The following is a 27,289-nucleotide window of genomic DNA, read 5'->3' as shown; positions in this document are numbered from 1 at the left end:
CCAGCTCAAGTCATATCATGACGAGTCAGATCTGGCCCAGATTATCACTGTATCACTATCCAACTAATTTCACTCACCAGTCACCACTGAAATATCCATGAGGATAACTAAATGGTTGCAATCAATCACGTATTTCTCAGCCTGGGCTATTTTTTGTATCCAAAATCCAAGTGATCAGCACTTGCATGTGGACAATCTGTGCTGATTAACTGTTTATTCGTGGAGGTGGGACTCCGGTGGGACTACGAGGAGATGAATTGCGGGGGAATCCTGCAATTGTCTCACTTGCATATATTGTTGCCAGATTGTTTTGAAAGAGAGAAAATACACTGCGAGGCGTAAAATATACATTTGAGTTGGAAGTTGCATGCTGTAGCATTGGGCGGCGTTAATGCGTTTCGGGGTTCTGCTTACACAGATTGTAGACGGTTACACTGTGATGTTCGATCCACAAAGACTTGACGCCAACATTTTAAATAAAAAACAAGTTTCTGCCATAATCCTACGGGTCTCGTATAGTCTGTGTGTGCAGAAGCACTGGGTAAACAAACGTTATAGGCTGGTGGTGACACTTGTAAATCTTGAGGGAATTCCCTCAATGATTCTTCCAGATTAAGGTTTGAATTAGCTTTCGTTTTTATTCAAACTGTCCCGACTCCATGGATGTTATGGTATAAAAAGAACAAGGGGTCCATGTTTTGAAACGGTAGGCTATATTATTCCAACGTACAGCAGAATGTTTCAGTGAACAGATAGCATAGTGGTATAGCCGGCTGGTAAGTTGTAAATCCCAAGTTCAAATCCCACTCATGGCAGTATTATATTTTTTGAAAATGTAGGATAAATTGTTAATCTGGACATAATTATAGCTTTACGTATAAAGCTGCTGAATATACACTGTGTACATAGCTGAATAAGTGAACATGCCCATTCATGGTAATGGTCATATTTCGACGTCAGTTTGACGTTCCCGCGTAGACGTCTAAATCATCCCCAAACCGGCATGTGATTTGGCCACGTCCTGGACGTCACTGAAAGACATCATCACAACGTTATCATGACGTAATTTTGCTTGCTGGGCTGTGGCGAAGGCGTCAGAGGGTCAGGATAGGCAGCCTCCTGTCCAGCCCCCTGACTCTCAGTACCGGTGCCCCCCAGGGCTGTGTCTTTTCTCCCTGGCGGCTCTTCTCCATCTACACAAATCGTCTAACATCCCACCACAGGTCAGTCCTCATCCATAATCCGATGATACCACCATAAGCGGACTCATCACCAACAACAATGAGAATCATTACAGAACAGCTGACCCAAGCTGTCACTTGGTGCCAGGACAATAACCTCCAACTCAACTCTTCCAAAACCAACTCATCACAGACTTCAGACAGAACCCACTCCCCAAGACAACCCTCTGCATCTCCGGAGAACCCATAACTATCACGGACTCATACAAATTCCTTGGCACCCACATCAGCAACACACTCAAATGGCACCATAACACCAGTCACATAATCAAAAAGGCCAATCAAAGACTATTCCACCTCCGGCAGCTCAGAAAATTCAAAGTCAAACGTAATCTCCTCCTCCAGTTCTATACAGCCATCCTAGAAAGCATACTCCCCTCATCCATCACAGTTTGGTACGGCAATCTGGACAATCAATCACGTAATAAACTCCAACGCATAATCAAAAAGGCATGAAAAATCACAGGCACTCCCCTCTCATCATTAGACTCACTCTACCATAAACGCACAATCACTAGAGCACAAAAGATAGTTTCTGATCCATCTCATCCAGCTAACCACCTGTTCCAACTGCTGCCCTCTGGCCGGCGCTACAGATCCATATCCACCAAAACAACCCGGTTCAAAAACAGCTTTTTCCCCACAGCCATCAGGTCACTGAACTCCACTCACTCCTGAAGTAATACCCCATCTGCAATTTCTGTTCATGTTGAATGTCCTGTATTTGTCTTTATATGCTACCTGTACTGTCTGTGTATTGTTTTCATATCTGTACTGTCCATGTTTTTTCTGCTGACACAGTAGCTAATGTGCTATAATATGCTGTACCGAAAGCAATTTCTGGCGACTTTGTTGTGCAGTCCTTAATAAATGAATCTGAATCTGAATATTTGCTTTACTGATACAATGTTGAATCAAGACTGTGTAAACTGGGGGATTTTAGGTTTACTGAGCAGCCTTTAGGGACCGTTTGTTATTTATGCAAGGGGTCACTGGAGGAAAATAGGGGAGGGTGCTGTTTAAAATGTAGTCTCAGGGAGGCTGCACCGTTTTTAATTTGAGTCCAGAGGAAGGTTATACAAATTTGAATCGATCAAATAAATGCATGCATACATACATACATACACACGCACTCACACACACACACACACACACACACACACACACATAAATGTAAATCATTCATAGCCTTAACTACGAGGTACCTCCATAAAATAGCTTACACACCAAAAAGACTGATTGTAATGTAACAAATACATGGATTGAAACTAGTCTAAAAGCATTACTCAAAAGTTACAAGTTATAATTAAGTTTAACGTTGCGTTAATTTTGAAAGCCCGCTGCTGAAGACATACTTTTACATTCTGGCTGACTTGACGGTGCTCGTTGAGGAAACAGGAGAGGAGCAGAGGACCCCCTCGTGCTGATTCATCTGTAACTGTACAGTAGGGGGCGCAGCTTCTAGATATTCTTTTTATAACGTAGAGTGCTGTAACGTTACGCACGGCTTTCCCCCTCGCTCGCGCTGATTAACAGAGCACTGCCAGAAACATCGCTTAAGTGTACAGTAGGGCACAGCTTCTAGATATTATTTGACGGCTTATGATAGTAAATTAGTTAAAAAAGTTAAAATATTATTATGATATAAAAGAACAGACACAACATGTGATTTCCAGTTCTTCTCCAGAGAGGGACTCGGGTCTGTTGCTTACTGCTTGTCTGTACTCAATAGAGTCTATGCTTTGCCATCGTGCTGCACTCCTGTTGATTAAAGGGAAACGACAAAGACATTCTAGTGTCTTGGACTTTTATTCAGCTTGTGAAGTTATTTTTCCGTGACAGTCCCTCAGATAGACTCAAAATCCCTTACAACTTTGCAGTCCCACCTCAAAACCCATCTCTTCTCCGCCGCCTGTTCTGGTCTTCCCCCCTGCCCCATCCATCCGTTTGTCTCTGTCATGTTTTCCGCTGTCTGTTTCACTAACGCCCCCCCCCCCCCCTCATAGTGTTTAGTGTATAGTGTAACATTTGTCCACTATGTGGCGCCTCAGCGTTTAGTATATTATGTATACATAAACACATTTATGAAGCGTCTTTGAGTTATTGAAAAACACTATGTAAGTTGCATTTTTATTATTAACATTATAATTGTTATTGTTGTTGTTGTTGTTGTTATTGTGATGATGATATGTGAGTGACTGAGTGGACTAGAGTCTGGGCCCTTTAACACCAACTATCTTTCCTCACAGAAAAACACTTCTACCAGGTCAGATGCTTTGATGCTTTCCTGTTCAAAGGAATGAAGCAATGAATAGACAAGACAAGTATTTGTGGTGATATTTATTGTATGTAATCAACAATTTGTGTAATATTTTATTACTTATTGCAATGCAACATGAGAGAACTTATTCAGCTGCCTCTTTTCCCTGTGAAAAATAAACACATTCTCAGATTAAACCCAAACAAAATGTTTCAGTCATTTCAAAGTTAATATTCAGTGAATTAACATGCACTGATGAAGGACATGTGTTTACCTTTCCAGAGTCACGGCTCTTAGCTCTCAGCTTGTTGACTTGAGACTCGGCAATATCAGCTCGTTCTTCAGCCTCCTCCAACTCGTTCTGAACCTTCCTGCACTTTGTCAGGTGAGTGTTGGCCTGCTCCTCCTGTGAAACCATCATACATTCTCATTGGACATCTGAAGACATTTAGAAAATGTTTGCAAATAGATGGAGCATTTTTACATGATTTGAACTTACCGCTTCCTCAGCCTGCCTCTTGTAGGCCTTCACCTTCAGTTGCAGCTGGTCTACCAGAGTCTGCAGCCGGGCGCCATTCTTCTTGTCCTCTTCAGTCTAATGCAAGTATGAACACGAATAGCCATTAATCATTTACATATTGTCGCTGTCGGGCGGAAACCTCGTATCTCCAAAACGGCAACTTTTCAGGAGATGGAGAAAAAAACGGTGTTCTTAAAATACGCAACACCACGTCTTCAAAGTTGGCACACGTCTTGATGATAGTCAGTTTCTCGCTGGATGTGTTTGTTTCTCCGGGGCGAGCAGCCTTGCGTGGCCACAACTCTTTTGGAGCGCACGGGCATGCGTGGCTGCTCCTCCTGCTGCGGGCGCGCTCCCAAGCCGACAGGCGCTATCCCCTAATAGCGCTTGCGCACCTGTTTGCGTGTGCCTTAAGTCACGGAAGATAGCAGTGCGCCTTGCGCCTTGCGCCGTCCGCCAGGTGTTATGGCGAGTTTTGCACCCCCACGCCGGCAGCATCCCCACATCACAGGAGCATATTGTAATGATTTATACAGAAATGTAACTGTTTAAAAGTGATATAATTGTCTGGTAGACGTGACCTCCCTGATTTCTAAGTTAAAACAGCCCCGAAATATGTTGGGGATGCAATTCTCGGCCGGGATGCGGAAATGTTCACGGCACGTGTCGCAGACGCAAATTAGAGCCATGCCAAAATCATCTGCGCCCCAAAATGCCTGCACAAACGGGATTTGGGCGGTCTTAACTACCAAAATTATTCACAGGCGTGGCCAGGCAATGCTGGGCATTACGTCAATCAAAACCAATCAGATTCCAGCCTCGCAATGGCTGTTTGCGCGAGGCATGCAATATGCTGTAATTCTCTCCATGCGTAATAGAGTGTACTCACTCGTGCGAGGACAGAGGCCAACGACCCTCCGGCTTATGAAGGTAAATAGCCTATGTCCATTGTCCAACAAGTTTTCTCAATTCATTTCCCTCTTTGCGATGTGATAAAAGTTTCTCAGTGAGTTATAGTTGATTGCCTCACTGAATTATCTGCTAATACCCAATTTTAGCAGCATAGTTTGATGTCTTGGCGTGGCAAGGCTGTGCGTAATGACATATCCAAAAGGAATTCCACTTTCCACTGCGCGATTACGGCTGCGCTCCCAGCACAGAGAGCTATTTGCGCGTAAGAGGTCCTTTTCAAAGCTCTTAGCGCAAAGTAATTGCGCGCTGCTGACGATAGGGTAATGCCATCTATCCCACATTTTAGAGCTGAAACGCCTGCTTTGGCATGGGGCAGCCAATGCCCAGTACAATTATCACAGGCATGCGCTTGTGTCCGCCCCCAATTTGCATTGTGCACGGCGTTAAACGAGCGCAAACGCTAAATTAGCGCTTTTGGGAAGTTAGAGCCCACCGTCTCCCGGGGGCATACAGTACATGCCTCTCACTAACGCTAACATTACTCTCGTCAGAAACCACTTCCACTAGGGATAATTCAAAAACATTTTATTGATCTATTTACATCAGACGAAGCCAGAAACAAACAAAACAAAGTCCGAAACGGAACGTCTGCCCATGTCTGTTTTCCCAGGTAGATACTCTTGCCTGGGGGGCTTCAGATGGAGGTAGGGGAGGAGCTTTGAGGTTTGAGTGACAGATTGATGGCGAATGGAATTATGAGACTTACTCACAAGATAATTTTAATGCTTTCCCACTGGTTAAATTTTGTAAAACCCACAGACAGACATGAAGGGTGACCAATGGCATTGATTTATGACAAAAAATAAAAAATTGAAAAAAGTTTATATACGAGGTCCCCGCCCGACACTGATGATATTATGTTTTAAATTGGTAATTTAGTCAAGAGGGACACTGTCAAGTAAGCTTGGTATACCTGGTATGTGAGTTCTTTCACTCTCCTCTCATATTTACGAACTCCTTTAACAGCATCTGCTCCACGTCTCTGTTCAGCTTCAACCTCTGCCTCCAGTTCACGCACCTTCAGAAATGAATTATAAACTATGAGACTCATTCTGCATATTTTGTAATGTAATTTACTGTCATCTGTGTAACAGTTATCTTACCCTGGACTCCAGTTTCTGGAGCTGTTTCTTGCCACCCTTCATGGCCAAGTTCTCAGCCTCATCCAGGCGGTGCTGCAGGTCCTTGACTGTGACCTCCAGGTTCTTCTTCATCCTCTCCAGATGAGAGCTAGTGTCCTGTTCTTTCTTCAGCTCTTCAGCCATCATAGCAGCCTAGAAAATAAATAATTTATGTTAATTAGAAATGCCATATGACATTCATATTATTCCAGAGGTAGGAGTGACATCTGGATGGCTATGAAATAAAAAATTTAACCCACATCAGTGATGGCTTTCTTGGCCTTCTCCTCTGCATTTCTTGCTTCTTGAACACTGTCATCTACTTCACCCTGGACTTGGACCAGGTCAGCCTCCAGCTTCTTCTTTGTGTTCATAAGACTTGTATTCTAGGAAGAGGAAGGAGAAAACTCAGTTTAGCAATGACATAATGATGTGCACATATTTAAAAGTGTATGAATAAATTATTTTGTTTACTTGAGAGTGCAGCAGTCCAACACGCTCACTAGCATCCACCAGCTCTGTCTCAGCCACTTTACGGCCTCTCTCTGTCTGTTCGAGACCAGCCCTCAGCTCTTCAATTTCAGCCACCATGAGACCATTCCTACGGTCGACCATAGCAGCTTGTTCCTTGAAGTCTTCCTGTGCTCTGAGAGCATCATCAAGGTGCAGCTGGGCATCCTAATGTTACGATTGTGTTGTAGAAACAGAAACAAGATCAGAATGTATCTGCACATAGAATAGCATGTATACAGTTGTCATGTGATGTACCTACCTTGAGTTGTCCCTGGACATTCCTCAGCTGCTTCTGGGCCTCAGCAGCCTGGCGGTTAGCATGACTCAGCTGAACCTCCATCTCATTCAGATCTCCCTCCATCTTCTTCTTGATTCTCATGGCATCGTTCCTGCTCCTGACCTCAGAGTCAAGGGTGCTCTGCATGGAGTCAATCACCCTCTGGCTGTTCCTCTTGATCTGCTCCATCTCCTCATCTTTCTCTGCCAGCTTTCTGTCAACCTCACCTTTGACCTGGTTGAGCTCCAACTGGACACGCAGAATTTTGGACTCCTCATGTTCCAGAGTTCCCTAAAATGTAAGAAATATTAAAACAGGCTGTGTTGTCTTCTGAATGTAAACTTGGGCATGCCTCTATTAATCAATAAGATATGTACATTTCATGGACAAAAGACAACATATACGTTCGCAATTCTAATGTTAAGCCTTCCAGTTGAAATTTCACCTCAGCCTCCTCGAGAGCTGACTGGATCTCTGACTTCTCTGTCTCCACCTGCTTCTTGGACTTCTCCAGCTCATGGACGCTTTTTCCAGTCTCACCAATCTGTTCAGTCAGGTCTGAGATTTCCTCTGCAGAAGGTTATATTTAATTTAGCAAATTAAAAGAAAGCAGGCTATGTGTCTCATTCTAACTCACACACATCATGAACATATTTCAAATTACTATTGCTAACAGTATCAGATGAGAACTCACGTTGCAGGTTCTTGTTCTCCCTCTTCAGGGTCTCCAGCTGATCCAGAGCTTCCTCATAAGAGTTTTTCATCTTGAACAGCTCAGTGCTGAGAGAACGAGCCTCTTTCTGAGCTCCCTCAACCTCTGCCTGACCCTCCTCGAATTTCTGCTTCCATTCTGCCAGAACCTGCGTAGTAATTTAAAATGAGCAATGTTACCCAATTTTGGAATGATTATTACTTTGACACTTCCAGTGGCTGTGACAAGGTAATCAGTGTCAACACACCTTATCAAAGTTCCTCTGCTTCTTATCAAGGTTGGCAGCCAAACCATTGGCTCTCTCCACATCAATCATGAGGTCCTCAACCTCGCCCTGGAGCCTCTGTTTGGTTTTCTCCAGAGAGGCACACTTGGAGTTCACAGCCTCAATCTGTTCCTCAGCTTCCTGAAGGCGCTGGGCAAGCTTTTTCCTGTGAAGCATTTGTCAAATATAATCATTCATGCATAGTATTCTAAGTATTTTGTAGCCACCATTAGAAAATAAAACTTCATTGACTCACTTAGACTCTTCAAGCTCCTCAGTGCGCTGGATAGCATCAGTTTCATACTTGCTCCTCCATTGGGCCACTTCGCTGTTGGCCTTGGACATTCCACGTTGCAGCTCTGCCTTGGCCTCCTGCTCCTCCTCAAACTGCTCCCTCAGAAGATCACAGTCATGGCGGGCTGATTGCACACCGTGGGCAAGGGCGTTCTTGGCCTACAAAATATTATTAAAATAAAAACCAGTAAATAAATGAACATGCAATCCTTTAAAAAAAAAAACTCTAAAACTTGTTCCTCACCTTAACTTCCTCCTCGATTTGTCTCTTCAGCTCCTCAATCTGCTGTGTGATGGCTTGCTTGCCTCTGGTCAGCTGGGAGACAAGGGCTTCTTTCTCCTCAAGCTGACGACCAAACTCACCTAGATGGAATTTGTTTGTTGTTGAAATATATAGACTTACTGTCCCAGCATTAAATTAAAAATGGCTTCTAATTATAGATTAAGTCTAATTATGATTGTGTTCAAAAATAGATTGGTATTTTTTCATGAACGAGTCAATGAAAGTCAAACTTGCCATTCTCTGTCATCAGTCTTGCTCTCTGAGCACTGACGTCATTTATCTGGCGAACATTCTCGTCATTCTTAGCCTTAAGTTCACTGAACTGGTCCTCAAGGGTGCGGCACATCTTCTCGAGATTTCCCTGTTCATCAACATTAAACAGGTTCAATAAGTATTGTGTATTGTACAATCCAGTGTGTTTATAGTATACATAATGTATATAAATAGCATTATACCTTGGCCTTTGCCACAGCTTCCATGTTGCTGGAGAGGTCATCAATCTCCATCTTGAATTCACTCTTCTCCTTCTCCAGCTTCTGCTTGACACGCTGCAGGTTGTCGATCTGTTCTCCCAGTTCTGCAACACTGTCAGCCTGCTTCTTGCGGAGGGCAGCAGCAGTGGATTCATGCTGTAAGGTGGACTCCTCAAGGTCACGACGCAGCTTCTGGAACTCAGCTTCACGCTTCTTGTTCATCTCAATCTGAGAAGCAGTGGCTCCACCGGCCTCCTCAAGCCTCTCACTGATCTCTTCAAGTTCCCTGGAGAGATCAGCTCTCTGCTTCTCAACCTTAGCACGAGCAGCACGCTCAGCCTCAATCTCTTCCTCCAGTTCCTCAATACGAGCCTTGAAATTTAAGACATGTTAAATGAATGTATGCAACTGACACATTGCATAAAAGTTGACCGATAAATGTATTATTATTATTATTCTGATTTCCCCCCATTTTCTCCCCAATTCTATTTGGCCAATTTATCCCTATGCTGCCCTATTGGCTGTCCCAGTCACAGCGACTGGGACAGTCCACCCTCTGCCGATCTGGGGAGAGCCGAGACTAGCACCATGCTTCCTCCGACACATGCGCAGTAGCCGCTTCTTTTCACCGGAGAGGGGCAGCTTCACCGGTAGGATGTAGCACGGGGGAGGATCATGCTATTCCCGCCAGTTCCCTTCCACCCTGAGCAGGCACCTCCACCGACCAGAGGAGGCGCTAGTGCAGGCACCAGGACATTGATTGATAAGTTTGACATAGATTTTAAATCAAACATTACACACCTGGAGCTCTTTAATCTTCTTCTGTAGCTGAGCACCCAAAGATTGTTCATCTTCAATCTTACTGAGCTGCTGGCTTATCTCAAAGTCCTTCCTGTTGAGTAAATGTCATGATCATAAGATACTGGTTGCAATAACACATTTTGTGCATACAGTTTTGAAATTCTGTCCACATTACTTCTTGATTTTCTCATCAGACTGCTGTTTGTCATTCTCAAGATCCATGACGGATTCCTGGGCCAGTTTCAGATCACCCTCAAGCTTCCTCTTTGCTCTCTCAAGGTCCATGCGGAGCTTCTTCTCTTGCTCCAGAGAACCTTCAAGCTGCATAATACCACATATTTATAATTACAGCAGTAATATATTCTCATTGAATTGCAAATAGCACGTTCATGAACTCACATCATCCACTTGCTGCTCAAGCTTGGTCTTGGCCTTGGTCAGAGTGTTGACTTTGTCTTCCTCTGCCTGCAGGTCATCAAGAGTCTGCTGGTGTGCCTCTTGGAGGGCTTTCTTCTCCTTTGTGAGCTTAGCAATGCTCTCATCTTGAGAGGCCATCTCTTCAGTCAGGTTCTTCACCTGAATATGTAAAAGCATATTGTCATAATTGGGTAATTATTCAAATATTTGATGATATAATAAACAGAGTGAATATCCATGAACCTTGTTCTCAGTGGCATGCTTCTCCTTCTCCACTTTGGCTAAGGTAAGCTCCAGGTCATCAATGTCCTTCTTGAGCTCAGAGCATTCATCCTCCAGTTTCCTCTTCTTAGCAGTTAGCTCAGCATTCATTTCCTCCTCATCCTCCAGTCTCTCAGTTGTCTCTTTGAGTTTTGCCTCCATCTGGATCTTATTCTTGATAAGGCCCTCACATCTCTCCTCAGCATCTGACAGATTCTCTGATTCCTATTTAGACCAAATGTGAAAAGGGGAAAATATTATAATAACATTTGCTCTGGAAAAGTTGTGAGAAATCAACAAAGCTTTCTGTTGCCATTTACTCACACATAAAGATGCAGCCTGCAGATCATTCTTCTCCTGCACAATAGACACCATCTTCTCCTCCAGTTCCTTCTTCTTAGCCAGGGCCGTGGCGAGGTCTATTTTCATCTTCTCATAATTTTCCTTCATGTTCGCCAGCTCCTTCTCAGTTTCAGCACTCTGCAGAAGGGGCTTAATCTTGTAGTACAGCTTCATCCATGGCCAGTGTTTCACATTCATGAATGAGCGGACATTGTACTGAATGCCGTAAATGGCTTCCCTATGAAAGGAAATCACTGTTATGTACACACAGTCATTTTGGTACTGCATTCAGACTTAATATATCGTTAGAATGTCCACTTGCCTCCTTGCCATCATCTTCACAAACTCCTTCCGCATGACGTAGCCACGTGCAAGAGCCTGAGTCATGGTGACCAGAGAAGCAAGCTTTTCATCTCGCATCTCCTCAAGAACACCTAGTAGACCAGCTTTGAAGAACACCTGATGAGAATATAAAAATATTATGGCCAATTAATTTCCATCAATGAAACAGTTTATTTTTTTCTTACTCAATTAGTTACCTTGGTGTGTCCAAATTTATACTCATCATGAGGCACATCAATAGACCCAAGCAGCTTCTCAGAGGCCTTCTTGTTGTCCATGAATGTTCCTTCAGGGCATGCACTGGCATTCAGTACTTTGTACCTATCACAAAACAGTTAATGGTCACACATTCAGGACCTTCTTTTCAAAGTTAGGAAAAGTCTGTGTTTAATTAGGTAATACCTCTGCTTGAAGTCAGCATAGATGATTCTGCTGGGGAAACCTTTCCTGCAGATTCTGATACCTTCCAGCACACCATTACACCTCAGCTGGTGGATAACCAGGAAGTTTTCCATCAGACCTGTGAAGAAGTTATTTCAGAATTTCCAATGACAAAGTTAAAGTCTCACTCCTGCTAAGCTAATGACTGCAACATGTACCGAGAATATTAAAAACATTCGTTAGCTGTCAGTGTACCTGGAGTCTTTGACTCATTGGGAATCAGGCAACGTACAAAGTGAGGATGAGTGCTCCTCAAGTTGGTCATAAGCTTGCCCAAGTTCTCCTGTAGATACAAGATAAAACCAAACATTATTTGTGAAAAGCAAAACATAAGAATAAAAAATGTGCATTTGAGTTGAATTACAATGTAGCATTTAAGGCTGTTATTAACATTTACCCTGAACGCTGCGGACACAGTCATCATGGAACCACCCTTCTTCTTGCCTCCCTTGCCGCCCTTCTCTGTTGATTCGTTGATTTATTAATATCAATACTTTATTCAAGTGACTTCTCTAAATAGGCATTGTTTATTTTAAAGACAAAAACATTAATTAATTAATTCACATAATCCTAATAAGCATTATAAAGTGACACAGTACCTTCAACAACCACGGGATACAGGATAGGCAGCAGCTTAACACCAGACTTCTGGTACAGCTGAATAACAGATTCGTTCAGGGGATCCTTGTTCTTGTCCAGCCAGCCAGTGATATTGTAGTCCACAGTTCCAGCATAGTGCACCAGAGAGAAATGGGCATCAACCTTGCCTTTTTTGGCTGGCTTGGGCTTCTCAAATGCTTTGTTTTTACCGAGGTGCTGGTCATACAGCTTGTTCTTGAAGGTAGTGTCTGAGGCCTTGGGGAACATGCACTCCTCTTCAAGGATGGAGAAGATGCCCAAGGGCTGTATAAAAAGTGCAAAGAAATCATGAAGAGGCACTGTTCTTGCATATCGTGAATTCTAACATAACGTCACCACCTTATTGTGTACTGTACCTTTTCAATGAGCTCAATGCAGGCAGCCAAGTCCATGCCAAAGTCAATGAACTCCCAGATGATACCCTCCTTCTTGTACTCCTCTTGCTCCAGGACAAACATGGTGTGGTTGAAAAACTGTTGCAGTTTCTCATTGGTGAAGTTGATACACAACTGTTCCAAGGTGTTGAACTGTTGGCGGAAATAGGATTAAGCTAATATATCACAAATGTTACAAAGTTATCTTCTCAATCCATTACCATAAATGCATACTTACATCAAAGATTTCAAAACCAGCAATGTCCAGCACACCAATGTAGTATTGTCTTGGCTGCTTGGTGTCCAGTTGCTGGTTGATGCGGATGACCATCCACAAGAACATTTTTTCGTAAATAGACTTAGCCAGGGCGCTCACTGAGTTATTGACCTGAAGAAAGGTTTACCGTAATTTGAATTAATACCATTAGAATCAAAGAGGCTCCTCTCACAGATTTAATAAATTACAGATCCTTTAACTGAAATTTAGACATTGGATCACTTGATTTCTTTTGCCAACAGAACAAATGCTATGTCTAAACACTAGTAAAAGTTTTCCTGAAACAGAACTAACAATGTGGCAATCAACACATGCAGTGACAGGTGACAGAGGACATTCAGATGTAAACTATCTATTCCAAATCAATGTAGCTCAAGAAATTCCTCCATTACAACAGAAATACTTTGGAGCGTATCAATGTTCCCCGGGCTCAATGTTCCCAGGGCTCAATATTCCCCGGGCTCAATGTTCCCAGGGTTCAATACCATTGTCTCCTCTATATGCATCCAGCATCCAGGATTATTTGGGGGTGCTATGAAACAACAATAACAACTCTTGCTACATGCTACAACTTGCTACACTATGAAAACGGTATGCTTTGACTACACACCGGTCAGGTCCACTCCATCTTGATCGGGGAAAGCGCAGCATGCGAGCATGCACCCTGCGAGCATGCACCCTGCGAGCATGCACCCTGCGAACGCTGTTGCACCCCTTTTAACGGAGCTTGCCGACAGATTTTCCATGCAAGTCGAAAGTTTGTCTCGAGAGATTATGAGGAATTTAACCACATCCATGCGCTGGCCCTTGACTTAATAACGACATTGTATACAACTAGAAATCACCCGCGCTCCATTCCTGGGCTCGCCCGCTGTGCGGCCTCGCCCGCCCTGCAGCTTGCACGCTGCGTGGGCTTGCATACGTAGCTCGTCCGCTGCATGGCCTTGTCTGCAGCTGCGTGGCCTCGCCTGCTCTATTGACATGCGTAGCACACAATTTCTGAACTTCGCATCACCGATGACATCACTCACTGATGACATCAAAATTGCTCGAGTGACCATGACTGATGACATCATCAAGTGCTTGAGTGACATCACTGAAGATTGTGACATCATCAGTGACATTATTACTGACCAAAATAATCACAAATCATGTAAAATCATCACAAATCTCACAATGTGGGACCAAAAATATTACCAAAATCACAGACAAACCACGGAATTGTATCTATGATGATGATGATGTAAACAACAGAATGATCTGCTGACCTGTGGCACAGTCTGTCCTTTGGTGACAAACTCATTTCCGACCTTCACTCTGGGGTAGCACAGAGCCTTCAGCAAGTCAGCCGAGTTCAGGCCCAGCAAGTAAGACACCTTGTCAGCATCTGAAAATGTCACAAAAATAAATTTACTAGATAATAGGCCTATATGATCGATTTGTAAAATGTGACATATATGAAATTAATCCTCACCCTCTGTGCCATCTGGCTCTGCCTGCTCTTCACGCTGCTTCTGTTTGAACTTCATGTTACCATGGTGGAGCACAGCACCAGTAAACTTGTAGATGGCCATCTTCTCTTCAGCGGTGAAGCCCAGAATATCAATAGCATTCTGTATTCAACAGAGGTATTGACACTGAGTAAGTCAATATGGAAAATAAATTTAACTGAGTAATTGATGGAATATTGAATCTATAATAGATTAAGAAAAATGAAAATGAGAGTGAACATCACTGACATCAGTGGCCATCAACTCTTCTTTGTCATCAATGCTGGCCACAGCGATCTGACCCATGCTGCACATGGGGAAGTCATAGGGGTTGCTGCTGATGAGCGACATTTCTGGAGAGCATAAAAGGTTTAAAGTAATGACTGGTTATGGACCATGTGAAGAACATGGGTTATTTTAACATTGCATCACAATGTTTAGCTCACCAATGATCTCAGGTTTGTGGTTGGTCATCATCTGGAAGAAGATGTGGTAGCCTCTCTCCTGCTCAAGCTGGTATGTCACTCTAGACTTCTCCAGCAGATCTATAAGTATTGTTCATAACTCAAAATCTACACCACTGATAATGTTAGTCATTCTATTTAATATGTGAATGTGATACTTACATGTCTCAACATCAGCACTAGCCAGTTTACCAGTTGCGCCAAAGTGGATTCGGATGAATTTACCCTGTTTTAAATAGTACATTGTTCAACATTTGTCTGCATAGACAATATGATATTTCTCAGTTCAAAATCCCTCCATACTTACAAAACGAGAGGAGTTGTCATTCCTCACAGTCTTGGCATTACCATAGGCTTCCAGCAAGGGATTGGCTGCAATAATCTGGTCCTCCAGTGAGCCCTGTAATATGTTTTTATATATTCATTTCAGTCGTACATTTGTATTTTGTTGACTTTTTATTTTTTTAGTTATTGTAAAATACTCATTATACTGTAATATAGGCTAGGCTACCTTATTTGAATCCTGCTGTGGGCCACCCACTGAGATTGTTGCAAAGTACTGGATGACACGCTTGGTGTTCACAGTCTTTCCAGCACCAGATTCTCCACTGGGGATGGATATGTAGATTCAGAGAAATTAACTCAATTCATTTGATGCAATTGGTCTTACAGAGGTAGGTGCTATAGATGTAAAACTTACGTGATCAAGACAGACTGGTTCTCCCTATCTGCAAAAGGAACAATTCATTAATTAATTATCTATCTCAAGTTATTGAGTTTATTGATAGTTTATTCATATTCTTGACAAGAGCATACCAACAAGCATGAACTGGAAGGCATTGTCAGAGACAGAGAAGATGTGGGGTGGAGCCTCCATACGCTTTTTGCCTCTGTAAGCATTTACAACCTCAGCATCGTACACTGGGAGCCACTTGTAGGGATTCACAGTTGCACAGAACAGCCCAGAGTAGGTCTGAAGGGGATGAGAGAGATATGACCACTCACAGTATGTTGTATGAGTCCATGTGCAATATTACACTTTACTCCATAGGCAGAAGAGCTTACGTAGATCATCCATGCTGCATAACGCTCTTTGAGGTTATACAGCACAGAGGCTTCATTGAGATGGGTCATCATGGCCATGTCCTCAATTTTGTCATACTTGGGAGGGTTCATAGGGTGGACATCATCCTCCTTAACCGTCCTCTCCTGAAATATTGAAAGACACTTTCAGCTCGTGTTGAAATTCCAACGGTAAGTTACACTGCTGTGAGTTTCATGAAGCTTCAACCTACCTCCTGGGTGTCATGGACTTTCACGGTGACTTGGTTACCGTCCTTCTTCAGGATTGTACATTTAAGGTACAGCTCCTTAACATCAGCCACATAGGCAGCGGTTTTGGCATCAAAAGGTGCAGTTTGAGCCTCAATCCTCTCCCTCTCTGGCTTACGGAGATAAATGGCGGCCTTGCCATAAATGGCCATCTCCGCGTCAGTACTCATGATGGTGGCTTTCTGTAGATTGACAAACTGAAATTAACTTTCCTCTAATCTGATGTGCTGTTTGCTTTGGAGACTGATACAGGGATTCTTTATGTTATGTAGTTTAAATAGAGAAAAGGTAACTCACCTTTTTCTACCACCCAACTCTTCTCACAACCCCTAAATAAACAAACAGTATTTTGTGATGTTTATGAGTTGTTTGAGTTTCTAGTGATGCAGAGATTACAGATTTCCGGTAGTATATTATAACCAGATAAAATATTAGTATAATATTCCTCATTTACATTTGCTACATTTAAATTACAGTGACACAACTATATTTTCACCGTTGACTCATAACTTATTTGAAATATTTCGTATTACATTGAAGAGCTTTCCCCATCTCACATCATCATGCGATTAATAAATGTTAAGCTGGTTATTATTTAAACATGTATGTCAAGCACTAAACATGTCTAATACAACTTCTTTGCAAGAATGACAGCTGACATCAGTCTCACTCACCAGCAGTAGGCTATTAGTCTCTGAAATCCCCTGCAGGCTGTACATCTCATCTTGAGCCTCCTTATATTAATGCCATTCTGCACGCCAAGCAGAAACTAAATATGGGGATGTCTTCAAAAGGCTCTATACATTTTCATTTGCATGTGATGCTTCATTGGCCCCATCTTGTCGTGCAATATAATGTGCAATCCGTCTCATGAAATACAAGATAAGAAGCTATTTTCTGCCCATGTATTTCATGTATACAAGATAACTCTAACTGACACTGTAACATATGTGAAACAGTTCTCATACCTAAAAATCTAACATTCAACATAGGAAACAATCCGACACATATAATCTTTACACTGATTACAATAGATCCGATTTACTCTTAACTCAATTTAAGATTTTATGAACTGCTGCAAATAAATAATTACATTTGACCATATTTCCTTTGTCATTTGTTTCCATACATACTGTGGTATTAATTATTTTGATTTGACCAATTAAAAAGACATCTATAAATAAATGCGGTAAAGGTTTAACCCTTGTGCTCGCAACATTGCAGCCATAACTGGCCAGCCTTTTTTGGTATGCTTAGTGGTTATAAACTTTTAGCAGTTCATGCCAGAGGATAAGATTCAATAGAGTAGCAGCGACTGTGCAGTGGGTGTTGAGTTGCATGTATTTATAATTTGTTTGGAAGATTTTTCCATAACTACATGTTTTGAATTCATCACCCTCATTTGTTTTACTGAAACACATTTTATTTTCACTCGTCATTAAAGGGGGCAAGCTTTATGTTTTAAAATAGCAATTCTCAAGACTGTTGTGCTACAGTTTAGGTTGAATGTTGTAAACAAAAATAGGGCGTGCCTAATTGGATCTAATTGTTGGTGAAATTATATTATTTGAGCATGATGTAGACATAATGACATAATGTAGGCAGCTCGTGTAGATTTGTTAATTCATTTGTGTAATTCCATTGTCACACAGTGTGAAATAGAGCCATACTATGGAGTGACCTTTCACCCAGTTCTCACTCATGCCATGACATCACCATCCTCACCCGAGTTCATTCACTAATCAATTACCTCCTGAGTCTATATACCCCCCCCCCCCCCCCCCCCTCCCCTCCTTTGTTCTGGCTGGCAGCATCACAGCAACAGGGCCCACATGACATGTGAGAGCAGCTCGGCTCAGCTCAGACATGAACCCTATGGTTATGTGACAAGTGAGTTATGTCTTTCTTTATGTTGTCATTTATTGGTTATTTGTGGAATTTGGGATTTAATGTTTGACTGTTGTTTTGGCAAATGTTATCATTTCCCTTATTCCTGCTTGCTTTGAGACTACAGATATGATGTTGTGCGTAATCCGGAGTGCACCTGCTATTTACATTAATTGTAGTGCTTGAGGAAATGCTGCTACATATAACCATGTGGAATCCTGAATGTTTTATGTTAAATGTTTCACTATTGTTTAGCACTAATCCCAGTATGGGTAGGCCTACCCCTCACTCCCTTTTTGAGCACATGTGTATGTTAATTTGGTGCTTAATTGTTTGTTAATTGGATTGTAACTTTGTCTGTTTTCTGTTTTATCATTTTAGAAAAACCAAACCGTCAAGCCTCATCAGCTCACTGCTCACATCAAAGTGTGCAGCACAAAATAAAATGGCTTAAACGGAACAACTGTGTCCTCTCTGCATTCTCAACGATGCATACCATGATGATGATCAATCCCCTGTGAACCAAAGATAGAAGCTATCCTACACACAGTATATTAATTTATGTCTCTTTATTTCTGTATCTGTTTTACAGTTTCACACAAAGAAAGCTTCCACTAAAAGCTGTTAGTTCATAATAATGATCTGTTAAAGTTTTTCCACAATTGCTTACACACTTTCTAAAACTAGGGCTCATTTTCTCAAAACTCTTAAATACAAAATACCAAACCACTAACACAAAATGCAAAACCCCACAAATCACTGGCAAAATTAAAATTGATGTGCTTAATGGAAAACACTACTATGAAGATCTCATCAGTAGGCTTATGCCTTTTGCATGTTCAGAGGTAGAACTTATGCACAGGAACCTGTAAAAGGTTGTTACAGACAAATATCGTTATACCCAAATGCTTTATTTCAATCACATATACTTTATTTCAACACTTGAATATTTGTTGGATATAGACTATGGAGCAAAAAAACAGGGGTTAGGGTTAGTCATTTTATGATATGTCTGAGGAACATGTTGATATTTTCAACAGTCTCATCTTGTTTCCTCTGTCACACCTTTGCATTTCCTGTATTAACGTAGTTAGCCGCTCGCTAGTCTCTCCCCAGACTCAAATATTAAGTTGAATCGCTGCGCTCCGCATACTACATAAGTGAGTCTGTGCCAGTTAACAGCCACTGCTGGTTTTGAAGGCGGGTTGAAATTGAACATGTGACAGGTCGTAGCATAGGGCTGTGGGAACATTGGGCTGTGGGAACATAGGGGTGACCCCGGTCGTAGCACCGATGAGAGAGCAAATGGGCTACGCCTCCCGTGTTGTCTGATCGCAAAGTCGTTACTAGGACTGAAGCCATCACTGGCATATGACTGGCCAAGTGAACGGTTCCCTCCCATAACCAGCCCTCTGAGAGAAAGTGTCCCAGACCCAGAAAGAGCTCTGCAGCATGCAGTAACGTAGTATATCAGCGTAAGAACTCTCATGGGTCTGGCGTCGAGACTAGCCGCTCACTAGCTAGCGGTAGCTAAATTGTTAGCCTCGGTGGCTTCTAGTCAACTGCGCATGTTCACGACGTGACCACTTGAATACCAAGCACGTCGTGTACACGACTTCCGGTCCCGTATTCACGGTAAACACGAGCCATCTTGAACGAAGCATGAGACACATAATCACCTCACCTGGGTGAGTGAATCACTACACCTGTGGGTGATTGATTGGGGGAGGCGTCCTGATTGGCCCCAGGTTACATAGAGGAAACACTGGTATTGAACGCTGGGAACATTGAACATTGAACACATTCAACATTGAACCCTAGGAGATCACATATTTAGGTGTAACCCAGGTGTTTAAGTGGGGTTTAATATTTTCGTTTAAGTAAGAAGCTAGTGTTTAGGCTCTTTAAGTTGTGTGTGTGTCTGGGAGTGTGTGTCATACTTACCTGTGTAATACTTACCTGTTATACTAATTACCTGTGAAGATCCAATAACCTGTAAATGTTTAGGAAAGTGGAAATGTGCCTTTAATTGACTTCAGTGGGAGTGCCCGCTGGGTCCTTCGTTGTTTGGTTTCCTTGGACGGGGATTGGACAGTCATTTCCTGGTCTAGGGGACGCGCTAGCGACAGCATGGTTTTGGCGTCGAGTGATTGGCTAGGAGGATCACATGAGCAGAGCGCGGAGCAGGATTGGACGTGAACGGGCGAGAGCGTCAGTTGTGCGGAGGACGAGCAACGAGACGGATGCCAAAGAGACGGCAGCGGAGAGCGAGCCACGAAGAGAGAGACCTTTTGTTATTTAGACATTTCATGACCAGTATAGACTTAGCCGACGTTCCGGTGAAAGCTACGGGAATCCCAGGGCGGACAACCTGTGAGAGCTGTATCGAGGACGCCTGGAGTCTGCTGGACAACTTGATGCTACAGGCGCATAGCATTAGCTTCTCGGCTAGTGAAGCTAGCTTGTTGCGCGTTGTAGGCCCCACTGTGCTAGCTCAGTCAGTGGTTAGCTTCGTGTTAACTGGTGCCTGCCAGATAAGTGAGTACCGCAAGTTGACCGAAGTCTGTTTAGCCGACGTTCGCACTGTGTTCGGCTTGGACGCAGAGTAAAGGTGACGTCGGGGGATTTGTTCCTGCGCCTCTCCACGCCAAGGCCGCCATCAACGTTAGCCGACCAGCCGGAGGACCGCTCTGCTCAAGCTAAGCCCTGCCTGCCAGTCACTCGCAAACCATCGCCAGGTGCTCGTTTCGTTTTGTTTCACATCAAGGACTACAGGTACCTTTCTTTATTTTAGCTCACTTCGGGAGCGAAGCGGCTATAAAGTTTGTAAGCCTCAACGTACCCAAGCAACGACTCAGATCTGCAACGAGGGTGGGATTTGCTTTGGGGAACTTTGGATGCTAACGGTGTAGCATTGGTGTAGCATCGCCGACATTAGAGAGAAAACACGAGGACCACACGGGACTTTATTTGTTTATTTGTTTATGCATGCTAGGTTTGCCATCTTCTAATGAATGCATTGCAGGTATTGTATCAGAGTATTGAGTGTGTTTCACAGGTTGCATTGATGATTGAGAGTATCTGAAAACACCAACAGAGATACTGGGTTATTTGAATTTCTGAAAGAACTGAAAGAGTTACTGTTTATTATTTTGATTTCCTGAAATACTGTTCCAGTGTGTTGCTATTTCATTCAATATACTAAATCAATATACTATATTTTTCTATAAACTTACCTTGTATGAGTGACATCATTTCCTGTTAAGAGGTACTTACCTTAAGGTCCTGGGTCATACACTAGAAGGGAGAAGGGAAAAAACAAGTGATTAGTACATAGGATTAGTATATTAGACAGATATATTATCATATTTGTACATTTATTTGTATAGATAATCGATTAACATTTAGATAATATAGTGTACTAGTGGGACTAAATTTTAAAGGGCACTTACCAGAGCTGATGGTGAAGGTTCACTGCAAGGGTGAATTGTGGGTCAATAACTATACATTATTACTGACATTCAAACTAAACCAAACCTCAAGGGTTATAATTACATACTTATAACATAGCGATACAAGAGGGAATTCAGGTGGCACTACCCTGTAAACACAAAGGGGGTTAAAGAAGTGCTACATAGGTCTGGGAACATTGAGCCCTGGGAACATTGAGGAGCCCTGGGAGAGCACAGATTTAAGCCTGAGAATATTTAGCCCTGGGAGAACACATATTTCTCCCAGGGGGGGTACGGTGGCGCAGTCGGTAGCGCCGTCGCCTCACAGCTAGAAGGTCCTGATTTCGATTCTCGCCTGGGACGCTGGAGTTGTGACCCCCCCATATCTTCAGTGCCCACTGCCCAGGTGGGCTATCTCGTCGAAAGGGCCTTTCTGTGTGGAGTTTGCATGTTCTCCCCGTGCTCCCCAGGGGGTTCCTCTGTACATAACCCCCCACTAAAAACATGCAGAAGATCGTCATCATCATCGTCAGTGACGACAACATCCGAAGTTGGTCCCCGGGCGCTGGAAAGAAAAAGCGACCACTGCTCCTGGCCTGCCCCCTGGAGGAAAGGACAAGCCTGGATGGGTCAAATGCAGAGGACAAATTTCACCGGCCACCGTCAGCATGAGTGTGTGTTTGTGGCCGCATGCATGTGTTGAAGTGTTCGTGTGACAATAAAAGACGGGCTTGTCCGTCTGAAATCGTGTTTAATTAAGCCTGGGAACATTGAGCCCTGGGAACATTGAACCCTTTGTCATGTTCCCATTAGGTGCCATAAACCCTGGGAACATTGAGGCCTGGGAACATTGAGGCCTGGGAACATTGGGCCCTGGGAACATTCACCTGACCCCCTTTGGGTTACCAGCAAGATACAGTGGCCTCTATCTTCCCAAAAGCGCAAGAGCTTTGAAAAGGACCTCTTACGCGCAAATACCTCTCTGCGCTGGGCGCTCTGCACGGAGATTACGGCTGCGCTCCCAGCGCAGAGAGGTATTTGCGGAGTGGAAAGTGGAATTCCTTTTGGATATGTCATTAAGCACAGCCTTGCCACGCCAAGACATCAAATTATGCTGCTAAAATTGGGTATTAGCAGATAATTCAGTGAGGCAATCAACTATAACTCACTGAGAAACTTTTATCACATCGCAAAGAGGGAAATGAATTGAGAACACTTGTTGGACAATGGACATAGGCTATTTACCTTCATGAGATGAGATGAGATGAGATGAACTTTATTGTCCCCGAGGGGAAATTTGTCTTGGGCAAATAGTGCCGTACAACAGCCACATATCACAGTATAGAGGTTTTGACACTATACATACAACAGACAGGAAAAAACACATCGAGCATACAGTGTGGTCCCTTGCCAACATGCGCTTCCACTGGGAAATTGTGCCAGCGGTGTAATATAAAAATAAAGACAGCGAACACTGGTTAGTTCAATTTGGTTCAACACTTCATCCTAATGACTTATAAGCATATTGCACAGTCATCGTGGGTTTATTGCACAACCCTCATTGCAATTTCCCATATGATAAAGTAAAAGAATTGAAGATAAAATAAATACAATTTTTGGAGGTACAAACCAAACTCAACTAAATAAAACCAGAACTCAGTATAAAACAATACAATAGAGAGTTTGTTTAAAAAAGAATTCAGCTCTACTAATACTAGGACTGGCAATCCAGATTAGTAGAGAGTTCTGCTTTGTTTTAAAAAGAATTCAGCTCTACTAATACTAAGACAGGCAAGATTAGCCTCTATTTGTAGAGAGTTCTGAATAAGGAGTAAGAATTAAAAAAAAAAGCTAAGAGAATAAAATAAAATAAATTTTTTATAATTTTATAATTTTATAACCCGAAGGGTCATTGGCACCACAGACGATCTGTCAATAAGCTCCCTCTGTCCTCGCACGAGTGAGTACACTCTATTACGCATGGAGAGAATTACAGCATATTGCATGCCTCGCGCAAACAGCCATTGCGAGATGGGAATCTGATTGGTTTTGATTGACGTAATGCCCAGCCTTGCCTGGCCACGCCTGTGAATAATTCTGGTAGTTAAGACCGCCCAAATCCCGTTTGCGCAGGCATTTTGGGGCGCCGATGATTTTTGGCAGAATTGGCATGGCTCTAATTTGCGTTTGCGACAGGTGCCGTGAACGTTTCCGCATGCCCGCCGAGAATTGCATCCCCAACATATTTCGGGGCTGTTTTAACTTAGAAATCAGGGAGGTCATGTCTACCAGACAATTATATCACTTTGAATCAGTTACATTTCTGTATAAATCATTACAAGTAGCTCCCGTGAGGTGGGGATGTTTTTTTTTGCTGCTCGGCGGGGGAGCAAAACTCGGCAGAACACCTGGCGGAAGGCGCAAGGCGGAATGCTATCTTCCGTGCCTTAAGGCATGCGCAAACAGTGCGCAAAGCGCTATTTAGGGATAGCGCCTGTCGGAAGATAGAGGCCAGTATGTTTGAAGAGGAGCTGCAGCGACAGCATAATCTGGAATCCTCCAACAGTATCCTGACAGACCGGGAGCGTACCTATGTTCCCCGGGTTCTATGTTCCCCAGGGTTCTATGTTCCCCGCTCCTGCTAAAAAGGGTTCTATGTTCCCCGGGTCCTATGTTCCCCGCTCCCGAAAAAGGGTCCTATGTTCCCCGCTCGTATGCGTAAAGTCGGCGAGTAGCGCACCGCCGCACGCCTCCACAACCATCCTTCACTTCACCCCCAGCACCCAACACCCACTGCCCAGAGACAGCGCACCTTTTTCAGCGTGACTCCATACTACAGTGCACTGCCTCGGGTCTCTGGCTCTCTCTGGCTCATCTTGAAAATATGGGGTTCTGCTTGCAAAAGTTCCAGTTTCAGAGCCACATTTATGAGAAATAAATACACAATTTAACTTTGAAACAACAGTATTTATTGTGTTTATTGCGTATTTTCAGGGGATATGGATGTTTCTGATGCGCTATGGCGCAGTAGGCTATGCCTCATGTTTTCCTGGCACAATGCCACCATAAGAAAGTTTTCCCTAGCAATTTGTAACATTTATTCAGAGGCTAGAGAAGCATATGTCGGCCACGTAGTGATATAACTTATTATTTCGCTTTCTTTTTTCTTCGTCCATTATGCTTGCGAAGTAGCCTGTGGGAAGTAGCCTGTTGTAGAGGAAAGCGAAATTAAACAATTTATTTGAATGGCTTTACAGAACTTGTGCATGTCTGTGGGTTATATAGGCAGAGGCGATTTGTGCTGCGTGAATGTTTCAAATATTGATCTCTCTCTCTCTGAAAAATGTAATATTATGGATAGCATGTTGCTGCTCCTGCTGCTGAATGTGTGCATATATCTGAGCCTATAGACTCAAGCTTTCCCTCATGCAGTCTGTCAATGAAGTCTCACAACCTCGAGATATTGTGGTTTGCACTCGCCGACTTTACGCATACGAGCGGAGAACATAGGACCCGGGGAACATAGGACCCTTTTTGGGAGCGGGGAACATAGGACCCGGGGAACATAGGACCCTTTTTCGGGAGCGGGGAACATAGGACCCGGGGAACATACTGTAGAACCCTTTTTAGCAGGAGCGGGGAACATAGAACCCGGGGAACATAGAACCCGGGGAACATAGGCATGCCCCCGACAGACCTACAAACTGCTTGATGTCTCTAAGAGTGTTGGGCTGTGGAGCACTTGATGCCTCTAAGCACTTGCAAAGGCACTGACATGCTGAGGTGTCATATAACTTAATCCATCTGAATTTATGTGGCCCAAATAGGTACCTTGTGGTAGAGCCAATAGTAGCTTATATTTAGAAACCTTGTGACCTTTGTCAGCTAGAGCAGTAAGCAGTGTTTGCGAACAAACAAGAAAACACAACAAATTGGAAAACATTAGCCTACGGCATAACAGAAACGACAACCACAAAGCAGAAAACACGACTTGTACCAGAAAAGGTCCAGCCCAACATTTGAAAGTGTTATTTGTTGTTGTCGTTTTTATTTGTTGTTGTGTTTTAATATCTGCAGTTGTCTTTTTGTTGTTGTTTTCCTATTTGTCAAATGTGTTTTTTGATTTGTTGTTGTGTTTTCCTGCTGCCGTTGTGTTTTTTTATTTGTTGTGTTTTTTTATTTGTTGTGTTTTTTTTATTTGTTGTGTTTTACTATTGTCGTCGTGATTTGCACTTCACTGCCACTACAGTAATCTCTCAGGCTGGCACTCATTTCACACTTAACAGCTGCAATCTAAATGGTCGTAGTAGTTAAATCATGTAGTCAAATCACTAACCACGAAAAGAAGAAATATCTGCCACGTGTATCAGCGGACAGGAAACCCACGCAAACACAGGGGGAGAACATGCAAACTCCACACAAAAGGACCGGGGTGGAGACTCGATGCCACAACCTTCTTGCTGTGAGGCGACAATGCTAACCAATAACCTTCATAAGAGTTATAATATGGAGTAAAATAAACATTTATAAGAGTTATAATAGTAAAATAAACCTTCATAAGAGTTATAATATGGGGTACAACTTTAAGCTCTATGTTTTTAAGTTCTTGATCTAAGGTTTGAATGTAATAATAATGCGACCTTGAAATGTTCTGTAATGAGTATAGTGTATTCATTACAGCAGCATTTTCTGAATCACTGCCACCAACAGTAAATTCCATGTCCCAAATTAGATTTTGCACCACGCACATACAAAACTGAATCCCAACTCTGTGTTACCAATGGATGGAGGACTGAGAGAAAGAAGTATGACGACTTTAGAGAACAAAATGTATGTGAGGTATTGAATTGCTCTTTCAGCAGAACTTGAGACAAAAGAGTAGGAATGGTTTGAAGATTTAATCATTTACTACCATAATGGTAACTTATTATTATTACTTTTTTTAATATATTTTATTTGACATTTTACAAAGCAAAACAAAAACAGGCTCAGACACACTAACTTATTATTATTGATTATTATGACTATTATTACTATAGTGCAGTACGCGTTCCCCTCTCTCCCTTTGCCCCGATCCCCCGACCCCCCATGGGCGTTTTCCCACTCCCCCTTTCCCACCATTCACACATCAGCCCCCCGATTTGTGCAGTGCCCGTTCCCCTCCCCCTTTATTGACATCACTGATGATGTCACAATGAAAATGTAAAATATTGTTGTAGCTCCCCCACTGGGCGCATTTCTTTCATTTTCTCTCTCGCATTGCACTCAATCTAAGTTTCACAGCCAACACAGAATACATCTTTAAAAAAAGCAATGCAGCGTTTGTATCTAATCAGGAAATTGGATTCATACAAAATAAGCAAAGCTATTCTGGAGAATGTCTACAGTGTCTTATTGAAAGTATTTTGACCTTTGACATGTGTACATGGTACTGTATGGGAATCTAGGTGCTGAGAACCGAAATAGACTGTCCCGAATTGCAAACATGGCGAGAAAAATGATTGGGAAAGAACAAGAACAACTGAGATGTATTTATAAAACACGGGTGGCACGAAAAGCCAGACAAATTGTGTCTGACCCTGTACATACCTTATTAAAAACTCTGGCATTGCCTCCGACCATGTCAATCAGAGCGGCTTCCGCTCCCTCCTCCCTGTGTGTCGCTGTAAATAGCGCCCTGCCGCCTCAGTGAAAACAACAACACTAACTAGCTAGCAAGCTAACGGCAGAAACCTACACGCTAGCTCGTTGCTACACGCTGAAAACGGCAAATTGGATTGTTGGAAACTATTTTCCAAGGGCACTGCCGCTAAGCGCCAACCATCGCGATCCCACTATG

General features: G+C 42.9%; 1 protein-coding gene across 3 annotated transcripts; it reads right to left on the bottom strand.

The window, feature by feature from the left end:
- Positions 1-3,646: 3,646 nt before the first annotated feature.
- LOC310798066 (myosin heavy chain, fast skeletal muscle-like) lies at positions 3,647-16,281 on the bottom strand (the record flags this gene model as incomplete). Of its 3 annotated transcripts, none has more annotated exons than XM_083660547.1 (39): positions 3,647-3,667; positions 3,776-3,907; positions 4,001-4,096; positions 5,907-6,011; positions 6,097-6,267; positions 6,375-6,500; positions 6,589-6,792; positions 6,887-7,195; positions 7,350-7,474; positions 7,599-7,764; positions 7,864-8,047; positions 8,138-8,334; positions 8,420-8,538; positions 8,693-8,819; positions 8,914-9,303; positions 9,733-9,823; positions 9,908-10,053; positions 10,132-10,308; positions 10,393-10,635; positions 10,735-10,990; positions 11,075-11,211; positions 11,292-11,415; positions 11,497-11,614; positions 11,731-11,818; positions 11,933-11,995; positions 12,130-12,438; positions 12,531-12,701; positions 12,787-12,936; positions 14,094-14,212; positions 14,300-14,438; positions 14,565-14,668; positions 14,762-14,860; positions 14,942-15,005; positions 15,087-15,179; positions 15,291-15,387; positions 15,480-15,507; positions 15,596-15,752; positions 15,845-15,988; positions 16,075-16,281. In XM_083660547.1, 39 exons carry the CDS (start codon positions 16,279-16,281, stop codon positions 3,647-3,649), a joined length of 5,796 nt encoding a protein of 1,931 aa, XP_083516673.1. The 3 variants fall into 3 exon arrangements, with proteins under 3 accessions (XP_083516673.1, XP_083516674.1, XP_083516675.1); XM_083660548.1 differs by having other exon boundaries at positions 11,933-11,997; positions 12,135-12,438; XM_083660549.1 differs by having other exon boundaries at positions 11,933-11,997; positions 12,135-12,438; positions 15,845-15,985.
- Positions 16,282-27,289: the final 11,008 nt, after the last annotated feature.

Source organism: Poromitra crassiceps, assembly GCF_964638095.1.
Source record: "Poromitra crassiceps genome assembly, chromosome: 25".
NCBI lineage: Eukaryota > Metazoa > Chordata > Actinopteri > Beryciformes > Melamphaidae > Poromitra > Poromitra crassiceps.
Note: the sequence above shows the minus strand (reverse complement) of the source record. Positions and strands in the feature narration are given on the sequence as shown.